Source organism: Humulus lupulus, chromosome 4 (assembly GCF_963169125.1).
Source record: "Humulus lupulus chromosome 4, drHumLupu1.1, whole genome shotgun sequence".
In the NCBI taxonomy this organism is placed as follows: domain Eukaryota; kingdom Viridiplantae; phylum Streptophyta; class Magnoliopsida; order Rosales; family Cannabaceae; genus Humulus; species Humulus lupulus.
In genome coordinates, this window is record NC_084796.1 from 124244453 (window position 1) to 124256517 (window position 12065).

Genomic DNA, 12065 nt, shown 5'->3' on the forward strand with positions numbered 1-12065 from the left:
CCTCTTTTCTTTCTTTCCTTTTTCTTTCTTTTCTTTCTTTCTCTCCACAGCCAACACTCTCTAAAAATCCCCCTAAGTGTAAAGCCTCATAAATAAATCTCTAAAAGCAAAATGACCAAAATGCCCTTCCTATTAATTCTAAACCCTTTTATCCATGTAGGGCCATTTTAGTCATTTTACCCAATTCCCGCTAATCCTCAAGTGTCTCTAGTATTTTCCCGTTGCTTTCCAACACCTGATAAATCACCAAATTATAATCCTCGATATCAAAATAAACCTCAATCTATTCTCTGAATTCCTGTTCATACCCCCAGGCTCGCCCCGAGCCAGGTATAAATTCCCGTCATGACTTTCTGCTAGCCTGCTCACTGGGATCGCCTCGAGTCACAAATCACTGATACACCCACATAGCACTGTGGTCTCAACAATCATCACATATCAATACAGTTATGCCCAACATGGCCAAAATTACAATTATGCCCTTCTAACACGATCCGGGCCTACATGCATACTAATATACATAGTCATGCATCTCAGATAAACAAATAGTCATATAACATGCTTTAAATCATAACCATGCATTTAATTCATAAAAATCACACATAAATCCCATCATGCCCTCCTGGCACGCTAATCAAGGCCCTTAAGCCTTAATAGCTAATTTGGGTCGTTACAACTATCCCCTCCTCATAAGAATTTCGTCCCCGAAATTTATCCAAACACATCAGTCAGTAAACCCGCAACTCTGACCATCATTTCCAAGGCCCACCGCCTTTACTTTACTTTTCAACAACACTCTCACAAGAGTAACAATCTTGCCCCACAAGCTCTTGTCTAATAGCCATACTCTCGATAGCTTCTTGTTTACACCGCAACCCTGCTGAAACCTCAGGGTCTTCCTAGATTACAATGACCAATTCATTGTCTTATTCCTGATTCTAGAGATACTCAAAATCATCACCTCTACTAGGTGGGATCAGCTTGTAGGCCCCGCTGGCCTAACCCTTAGTACAGCTTCAGAATTCTATGTTGAATTAAGAGTCAGAACTCTCCCTTCTTTCTCTGAACACCTTACAGATCCTTGTCTGTTATTACGCAGAGACGCAACTCTTTCCTTCCGGAACTTTATTTCCTCATAACTTAGCAATTTACCAGCTCTTTATTCTTTCAAATAGGCAGACACTCCTGCCTTAAGAAGTTTCAACGACCTCTTTGGCTTTCTCTCTGAACTAAAGCCAAACTGTAGTATTCACTATGCTTCAACTCTTATCAAGCCCTATGTCGCGTTACAATAACAAGACACCAGCAACTGCCAGCATGACTAACTTACCAGGGATTACACTTCCCTTAATATCTCAAGTTTTCGCATACTCAGCGCTCAATTCTTTAAGATATCTGATAAACTTTCCGACTGCCATTCCACTTGCAATCAACTGATAGTTCCAGGTTCCCACTCTGTTCTTTTCGTTCTCTAGATCCTTTCCAGGATTTAAAATACTATAGGGTCTCAATTCAGTATCATCGACGTTCTATCCTGAAACCAGTTCACCTGACCCAACAACATTAACTTCCTCAACTGAGTTAGTACTTTTCATGTCCAAACACTTCACTCAAGGTCTAAAGTGGTCTATTCCCATGATGCACCACCACATCACCTAACCCTTCAGGGTCCAAAGGAAAACACTAGACTCTGTCACCCGCTCGACCCTCCCGGTACGACGTACCCTAGGAGGTGGAATGATATCCATTCAGAATTCTCATTCAAGCACCAAATCTAATTGGATCCTTCATCCATTCCTGGTATCCTAACTTGTACCACCTTAGCAGGGTCCCTCCCTGCTTCAACCAAAGCCGACACTTCGGGTTCCATAGCTCAGTGACACTCACCAGCTAATCATACCTACTAGCGTTACACCAATCTCAGTCGTCGCCTTGTCCACTCTATTACAGTCTATGGCGCTATCCCCTGACTGACACACACCTCACAGCTAGGAGTTCCGCCTCCAATTATATCTCCCCTCGCTCAATCGAGGACTCAAACACTGATCATCTGTCTGTTACTTTTCACCGCATCTGGGTCTCAACGTTAACCTTTCTTACTAATACCCAAGACTTAAGTACCTTATGCCAAGCACAATAGTCGACTTAACGTTCTAAGTGTATCAACCATGATCCATTCAGTCGCCTCCCGCAAGGTTCAATCCATCTTCGCGTCAGTTATTCCTGGGCGTGCCCAAATCGTGATACATTACCCCATCTCCATAACCTCACCATTGATCAGGTCCTTCATGCAATCACTCTTTACTTAACCTTAACACACTCATATTCCAGCATTAACAGATATCAATCAAGTCTTACCTTGTCTTCTGAATTTCTTTCTGATGTGACACCACTCAGTCCGTCTAACCTCAAGTTTTACTGTTCTCCTCATCTCTGATGTAGTTGTCCCCGGAGATGCTTGCGCAATAGGTGACGCGCTTACCGGTCCTGTTATGCCTTCAATTCTTCAGACGTTCTTCATTAGCTTCTTTGCGGCTTCAGATCAAATCTTCTCATACCTGTCCTTTCTTCTTGTAGCTCCAATCTGAGTACTCTTGACGACACTCAAACTAACACTCCGTAGAACCTTACCTGAGACTCCGCTTTCTGGGTACAAACGTCTTTCGCATAGTCATTTGCTCACCATTTCCATCTGGGAGTAATCCACACGCATTGCTCGTGAGCTTGAAGGGGACTTGTCCATACCGTTCACGCATTTTCTGCCTAAAGAACTTACCTGTGCTGCCGTAGCTTGAACCATTCTAGAATCTTTGTTACCAGCTCCTCACACCCTACCCGGTGCAAACTAGACAATTCACGAAATGTCTTTATCCTTGGTTTCCAACTGGTAATAACCAGGTCCTAGATCAACTCTTGGAGACATCGTCCCATCTTGTATCCAACGTTGTACTTTTCGTTCTAACCCGACGATGCTAACAATCCCCGCAGTATAACACACCGGCTACCCCAGGGTCAAATTCCTTCGATTGCTTCAACAGACTTTCTGTCAGCCAAAACCACCTTTCACCACATTCCTTATACTAATCCTATCTGCAGTTCGACCTTGAAGTACTCCCAACTCTTTCTTTACATACCCTCATAATTTTCCACTGGTCAGCCCAGTTTCCATTCAGTCTCCTTTACATACTCCAGATGATATCCTCAACCATCCATCTGCCAGAGTTTCTAATTTCTTCTCAATAAGTATTACTGTCCTCAGCCTCTCGAATGGCACCTTTGAGGCAACCTCTCTATATCCATCTCCCTCTCGGAACATTCTCAACACCGAGTCCTTCCAGTTCGTTACATGCCCAAAGCATAAGCTCATCAGTTAAATACTCATCCTTGAGGACTCAGCCTCAAACCTTTAATGTATCGATGCATTCCAGTTCTCCGTTTCCCGCACCATGGGAAATCCATCCTAACATCTCAAGTCATCCTACGTAGAAGTCATGCCCTCACCTGACCTCCTCTCAGGTGGCATCCTCTCCCTCATGAGCATACCAAATAACCTTCCTGGTTCCTGTCGCCATCTCGATAACCACCTTTTGGATCAGGCTTCTTTCCAATCTCAAATTAGGTGCCCAAGCACTGTCTGGAGTCCTTCTACCTCAAAAATTGAGAATCCGACCTCGCTGCGTTCTATCAACAAAAGTACCGTCTTATCAGTCAGACTTTTCCCCTTTCTTGGCGATCCAGAAGCCACAACACTATCCGGGGTTCTTTCAACTTGATTATCACGAATCTATCTTTACTAACTCCATCAAAGGAAGCACCACCCTTGCTGTAACGACCCAAATTCAGTGTTTAGGCTTAGGGCCTGGGGAAGTGTGCCTGGAGGGCATGATGGGATTCTGTGTGTGATTTTTATGAATTTAATGCATGATTATGACTTATTGCACGTTATATGACTATTTGACTATTTGAGATGCACGACTATGTGAATTAGTATGCATGTAGACTTGATTGTCTTAGAATGAGCATGATTGTAATCTGGCCATGTTTGGGCATAACTGTGATAATTGTACTACGTGAATCGTGCCATGTGAGGTGGTGTTTTTATCAGGATGCACGCTTCGAGACGGTCCTAGTGAGCCATTTAGTCTAAAAGTCACAACGGGATGTTGTACCCGGCTCGGGTAAAGCCTAGGGGTACTTTGGGAATCTTATAAGTTGAGTTGAGAATGGGTGGTTAGTTATTGGCTCATTTAGTGTGTTGATAAAATTAGAAGAGAAGGGAAGAAGAGGAGAAAAAGGCTAGGGCAAGCAAGAAGAAGAAGAAGAAGAGAAGGAGAAGTGGGAGTCTAGGAGGGGATCAAGGACTTGTGTGGATTCTTCATTTGAGGTAAAGGTTTTATACATATCTAAATATGGATTTTGTTTTGATTTAAGGAATTTAAATGCCTAAGCTAAACATTGTTGGGTTTTGGGGTTAGTTGCTGAAATTTGAAATCATAGGAGTGGATCTTGGGTATGTTGATGTTTTGGCTTGATTCTAGTGTTTATGGGGTGTTAGATTGTTCATATGAGGTTTGGATTTGAGTTTTGGGGTTTAGGTATTGGTTTGGGGTGATTTGGAGAGGTTAAAGCTCGGGAAAAATGCAGGAAAAACCCAGATTTTCTGGGTTCGCGATGGAGCGCCGCGGCCCTGTTCTTGGGCGCCGCGGCGCGAGGAGGCTTCAGGGTGGGGGCATGGGCTCTGGGCGCCGCGGCCCTTGAGGGGTGTGCCGCGGCCCTAGGCCATTTTGGCAGCCCAAAAGTTTAGTTTTTAGGGCTTTTGCCCGGGGACTCGGGGGATGGTTCCGATACTTTGCTTTATGGATTTAGAGGTCCCGGGAGTGCGGGATTGGTCCCGGGAAGTGGTTCTAGGCTTGGTTAGTATTGAAAGTGTTTTGTGTGTGTTGTGACTAGGATTTCGGAGGGGCTCGTGCTAGTGGACCGTGCTCGTGATCGTGGTGCATCGAAAAGCACGGAATACAGGTAAGAAAACCGTGACACCTGATAATAGGGCATAGGCCCACTGTGTGATTGTAGGGCACGGCCCTAGCTTGAATTGTGTGCAAATGTGTAATCTTAGATAAACTATTGTATGTTTGAATGGTTATTTCATAATGTATGATATGTGTGATTGTAATTGAATGAACGGCAAGGCCGGGAGCGGCAAGGGCCGGGTACGGCAGTGGGGCCGGAAGCAACGCTCAGCACATGGGATGCTATAGCGAGGGTGGGACCCAAGGGATACATGAGTTATCCTACGGTAATGACCGAGACCCCAAGCTTTGGTAAGGCCTCTGGGGCGGCATGGCCGTGCTTGTTTAAATCGATGATTTTCTTATTTATCAGTAAATTATGCCAGTAATATTATTATTGCATATGTTATGTGCTATTTGGGTTTTCTTGCTGGGCTTCGGCTCACGGGTGCTCTGTGTGGCAGGTAAAAGCAAGGAGTCTGTCAACCGGCCATGAGTATGGAGAGCGTGGGGGCGGCGCGTACATGTTCGGCCTGCCCGACTGCTTTGGTTGGGGGCATTTTTGTAAATGGCTGTATGGATACATTCTTTTGATAGTTAACCTGATGTAAATCTATTTTTGAGTTGCAAATATTTTGTAAACCTTATTTTGGGATCCCAGATGTTTTATACTTACGTTTTCAATGAAGTTAAACATTTTAAAGAGTACAGCCTTAAATTCTGATTTATCCACACTTTTGGTTTTAGAAACCACTTAGAGTCAGTCAAAAGCACGATTTCTATCTTAAACTCACTTGGTAATGGCTCTAAGGTAGTAGGGCGTTACACTTGCGGCTCTAGCACTCATGCTCTATACATCAATCATCAGTTCCTCAAACAACATGGCCCTCTCCGCCATCCACATGCAGACGATAAATTCTTATCTCAGAGCAGCCCAAATACCTTAGACCATTCCAGATCTCAAATCCTTAAATGGGTCGCCATCAATTCCGGATACATCCGCCAGTAAAAATTCCCGAAATGAATTATCCAATTCACCAAACCCATTGATTTACACTGTTGTTACCCCCAACAGTCCAAACCCAACTTATATGCCCACCAGTCTCCACAGTTCAAATCATGTCTTCAAAATCTCTTCTAACCATTCATCATCTAGGTCCTTCCCAACCCATTAAGCCAGTACCTCAGCCCGAGTACCAATTCCAGGCATCTCTCTGCCTCAACATATAACACAACCCTCTAATTAGGATCTCTCATCCTCTTAACCAAGGGTGGAATTAACTCTGCCCCTCTATTGATAAATTCCTTGTCAGTCCGAACTCTCCTCAAAATCTGAGGATAACACCCTTTAAGCCTTTCATTTAATACACTTTTCTGTCCATACCCTCACAGTAAGCCAACACTGGTAACCTTACTGTTGAAACATCTAAATCAGCTATTTCCCCAGAGAAAATCCGCTGTTCTTCTATCCCATCTCAACTAACAAACTCCACAGGTTACTCACACACTAGTGACCCTTTGCTGCTTCTTTCAGGATAACTGGAGATCTCAACTCCAACTTATATCTAGAAACGCCCTACTACCTTAGGGCCGTTACCAAGTGAGTTTTAAGACAAAACAATGTGCAATGAACTCGCTAACCGAGGTTTTGAAACAAAAGTGTGACTAATTAAAAGTTAAGGCTGTAATCTTAGAAAAATGCGTTGTTTCAATAAAACTTCTAGTATTAAACATTTGGGATCCCAAAATAAGGTTTGAAAACTATTTACATCTTAAAATAAGTTTACAATTGATCAGTTATAAAAATCATAGATTATTACAGCCATTTTCAAATAAACCCCCAACCAAAGCAGTCGGGCAGGCCAAACATGTACGCGTCGCTTCACGCTCTCCGTACTCATGGTTGGTTGACTCAGTCTTTGCCCTTACCTGCAACATGGAGCACCCGTGAGCCGAAGCCCAGCAAGAAAACTCATGCAGAACATAACATATGCAAATATACAGTTAATCATATCAGATAGTCCACAGATAAACGAGTCAGCCATTAGACTAAGCAAACACGGCCATGCCGCCCCAGAAGCCTTACCGAAGCCTGGGGTATCGGTTCACACCGTAAGGATAACACATGTATCCACCGGGCCCTGCCCCTGACTATAGCATCCCATGTGCTAAGTGTTACTTCCGGCCCCGCTGCCGCACCCGGCCTACGCCGCTCTCGGCCCTTGCCGTTCATTTTATTATAATCACACATATAGTATAACACAACAACATTCGAACGAATAATAATTCATTTAATTCTGCATCCTAACATGTCATGCAATATAGGGCCATGCCCGAAAATCATCTCATCATGCAACATGCAATACAGGGTCGTGCCCCGCAATCACACTATGGGCCCATGCCCTATCCTACAGGTGTTATAGTTTTCTTACCTTTCCAATCAATAGCTTAGATCACCTGACTCCTTGAGCACGATCCCACTCGAGCCTTAGCGCACACCTAGGCACAAACATAGGTCAAAGTCAACACCGAACCCCAAGTCCGAATACCTAGCCTCGGGACCAATCCCGAGCCCCCGGGAAGTCCTAAATCCCCAAAACAATGTGGCGGAATCGAGCCCCGAACCCTAGGTCAAAATCCCTCATCAAAACTCAAAAAATTCACCTCTGTGAACAGTGCAGCGCTACAGCGCTCTAAAGAGGGCGCTGTAGCGCTACAAGCAGAATGCACCCCCCCAGAACAGGGGCTAGCGCTACAGTGCCCACTGACTAGCGCTGTAGCGCTAGTTGCAGCCCAGAAAACCCAAAATCGCATTTCTACGATTTCTTCCAACCAATCTCAACCCAAACTTCCCCAAATCTTTACCAAACACAAAATCAAGCTTATGAACACTCTCCATTCATCCCAAGCATCCCAAATCCTCAAATCCCAAGAACACTTATCCCAAATCTCAAAATCTACCATGATCAACCCTAACTCAGAAATTCAGTCAACAACAAAGTTAAAGGCTTAGAATTCTTACCATTGATGCAAATTTCGACCTTGATTCAACCCTAGACCTCCTTATCTTGTTCATCATCAAAGCTTGCTCAGAAATTCCCTAAAATTCCCATAAACTCAGCTCAAAACACAGCTCAAACCATCAAAAACCTTAAAACCGAAATCTCTAAAACTTACCTCAAAAGTTGATGTGTTCTTGCCAAATCTTCAAGTCTAACCCAAGATCCTTGATGCTCAGCCTACCATTGCTCTCCACTAAGCTTTGCTCCAAGAAAAATGGAGCGAAATTGTGCAAAAATGCACAAACCGACCCTTGTGAAAACCCCTCTGTTTTCCCTCTTTTCTTTCTTTCCTTTTTCTTTCTTTTCTTTCTTTCTCTCCACAGCCAACACTCTCTAAAAATCCCCCTAAGTGTAAAGCCTCATAAATAAATCTCTAAAAGCCAAATGACCAAAATTCCCTTCCTATTAATTCTAAACCCTTTTATCCATGTATGGCCATTTTAGTCATTTTACCCAATTCCCGCTAATCCTCAAGTGTCTCTAGTATTTTCCCGTTGCTTTCCAACACCTGATAAATCACCAAATTATAATCCTCGATATCAAAATAAACCTCAATCTATTCTCTGAATTCCTGTTCATACCCCCAGGCTCGCCCCGAGCCGGGTATAAATTCCCGTCATGACTTTCCGCTAGCCTGCTCACTGGGATCGCCTCGAGTCACAAATTACTGATACACCCACATACCACTGTGGTCTCAACAATCATCACATATCAATACAGTTATGCCCAACATGGCCAAAATTACAATTATGCCCTTCTAACATGATCCAGGCCTACATGCATACTAATATACATAGTCATGCATCTCAGATAAAAAAATAGTCATATAACATGCTTTAAATCATAACCATGCATTTAATTCATAAAAATCACACATAAATCCCATCATGCCCTCCTGGCACGCTAATCAAGGCCCTTAAGCCTTAATAGCTAATTTGGGTCGTTACAGTGCTGGCACGGGACGGCTGCATACGCACGGTGGGCAGCCTCGCATAGCGAGGCCCTAGGAGTCTCGGCAGGTGCGTGCACACGATGGGCAGCCTCACATAGCAAGGCCCTAGGGGTCTCGGCAGGCGCGCGCACACGATGGGCAGCCTCGCATAGCGAGGCCCTAGGGATCTCGGCAGGCGCGCGCACACGATGGGCAGCCTCGCATAGCGAGGCCCTAGGGATCTCGGCAGACGCGTGCACACGATGGGCAGCCTCGCATAGCGAGGCACTTGGGTCCTTGGCAGACGCGTGCGCATGGTTGGCAGCCTCGCATAGTGAGGCACTTGGGTCCTTGGCAGACGCGCGCGCATGGTGGGCAGCCTCGCATAGTGAGGCACTTATGTCTTTCTGGGAACTTCGCTAAGGCCTCCTATGAGACATGGGTCTCGTGTGGGGCAAGACTTCAGGTCGCTTGGTTTGCCCGAGGCTAATGAGGGTAACCCTCACTTTTTCTCTTGAGAGTTGATTATGGCTCTGGTCAATTTTTGGCATTCACAATAACTTAAATTAATAATAATTGAATTTTAAAAATATATATATATGTACTTAAATAAATAATAATAATTTAAGTTTATTTAAGTTAAAATCAAATAGTAAATAATGATAAATTATTTCTCATCATTTATTTATTTATTTTTATTTTATTATTATTTCTTTAAGCTTATATGTTTTTAAAAAAAAATTAACTATAGACAAAATATATAAGTAGGGGTAAAATGCTCTTTCAATAAATAATTTTGACTGAAAACTAAGTTTAGGGTACCCTTTTGGTAGGAACAACAAAATAGAGGATACCATTTTATATTTATTAGGAATGCATATTTGGTATTTTGTATAAACCCAAGGGACTAAAATTGTATGTAATGTTTGAAAAAATTCTTCACTGACGTAGAGATGTCATCACTTATGTCTACTTATCCTCTTAATTTTAGACTTTAATAGGGCTCTTCTTTGCTTTCTCATGCGCACAATAAAGTGTAAATTCTTGCTTGATATGTTTATAAGAAAACGGGAATAAAGTTTTTTAAAAATTGGTGACATGAATAATAAGGAAGGTTGAAAATATAAATATATTACTTATTTTGGCTCTACTTTCACTGCCACGACCTAGCTAACAATTCATAAGTAGAACTTGTTGAAACATATTGAGCTTGAGTGATATAAACATTTTTCAAGCATAAACCAAAACTTAATAAAATGTTGTGTCTCTTAAATGGGCAACTAATGATTCCAAATCCTTAGTAGAACTGCCACCTTCCCTAGTGGCTTGAATTGCCCCTTCACGTAATTCTTCAACTCGTTATCTTTCGACTTGATTCTCACCAACTGATTCTACAAAAGCTCGAGCCAACTTGGTCAAATCAGGAACAGTTTGATTTCCTTCACAAGTACTCTTTCCCACCTCCAAGTGGTCCACCAACAAAGTAGCATTGACATACTGGTCAGCCTGCATGGGCCACCCTAGCATCGGTACTCCCGCTACAATGGCTTCCAAGATCGAGTTCCACCCGCAATGAGTCAAGAACGCACCCACAGCCCGATGTCGTAGAATCATCACTTGTGGCGCCCACCCTCTAATCACCAAACCCCTTTTAGCCACACGATCTTCAAACCCAATTGGAACCTTCCCATAATCACCCTCCACGTGTGATCGTGTTGGCTGCTTAACTGACCATACGAAATGGACCCCACTTCTCTCCAAACCCTTCGCCAGCTCCTCCATTTGATCATTGCGCAAAACAACTTGACTACCAAAGCACACATACACAACCTTACGATCACCGCACTTATCTAGCCACGACAGGATGTGGTTTGCCGAGACGGTGCTAGGGCCACCTCTCTCGGTGGGCCCAGCTGGATCTTCAGATTGAAGCCGTACAGGCCCAACGGCCCAAACACGATCATGGCCTAAATCTTTCTTCAGGTGGTCAATATAAACGGCTTCCAACTCGTTGAATGAGTTAACGATTAGTCCCCAGCTCGCCCGATTACCAAGGAACGTATGCCTGACAATTTCTGAATCCGGGTCTCCCTCGAGGTAGGATCGGTACAGAGAAGACAACTTCCACCAAGGGTATTTCGGACAATTCGGAATTTCGGGAAACGAAAGGACCTCATTTAGACCGTCGGGTTCGGGGTCCCGCCGCTTGGGCATATCGTGCCACAACGATTGGATGACGGCCAAGGCATAAGTGCCGGATGGGGAGAACGTTATCCGTCGGATACCCAGGTCGACGGAGAGGTTGTAGGTCCAGCCCAAGAACATGTCAGAGATGATGGCGGTAGGTGGCGATGGGTGGTCCCGGAACCACTGTGTCAGTGGTTCTCGAAGCCCAGCCATAGCGGGAATCATGAAACGAAATGAGCCAGGAGCCATGTCCTTGACATTCTCAACGCCATCAGGAATAGAGGGATGAGATGGGAAAGACAGGAGTAGAGTGCGGATGGAAGGGTGAGCGGAGAGGAGGGGGTATAAGAGAGAGAGGTTTTTTGGGGTTACAAGAATGGTAAGGGTTAGGTCTCGTGTTTGGGAAGCGATCTGGTGTGTGAAGTCAAGGAGTGGTATCATGTGTCCTTGGGCTGGGAATGGGAATACCAATATATGTGTGGCTCCGGCGGTGGCGCTTCCAGTCATGGTGGCTGAAAGAGAAGAATTCTGTGAATAATAGCTATCAAACCAATATATATGATTATTATGCGTGATGGCCTGGCGATAGTGGTACCACTTATATTAGTTGCGTAACCAATGACGCTTTCCATCATGTATTCACTAAATTTATATTTTTATTATTTTTTGCTTAAATTTTGAAAAAATGAAAATTATTTAACCAGTCCCAAAAAGAAAGAGAAACATAGGACCCGCTACAGCTGTAAAATCGCACAAATAAATACGACAAGTGATGAAAGAAACTATTCAGTTAAAAGATAAAAATATCGCTGGCAATAGTTGGAGTTTGGAGCATAATAATATTTTTTTTAAGGAAAAAGAAAACACGATATTGGT

At 43.7% G+C, this 12065-nt stretch overlaps 1 protein-coding gene across 1 annotated transcript; it reads right to left on the reverse strand.

Annotated features, from left to right (window-relative positions):
• Nucleotides 1-10108: 10108 nt before the first annotated feature.
• On the reverse strand, nucleotides 10109-11788 carry LOC133830778 (UDP-glycosyltransferase 89B2-like). The gene has a single exon (XM_062260844.1). It carries the CDS (start codon nucleotides 11694-11696, stop codon nucleotides 10362-10364), a length of 1335 nt encoding a protein of 444 aa, XP_062116828.1. The 5' UTR covers nucleotides 11697-11788; the 3' UTR covers nucleotides 10109-10361.
• Between the last annotated feature and the right edge of the window lie 277 nt (nucleotides 11789-12065).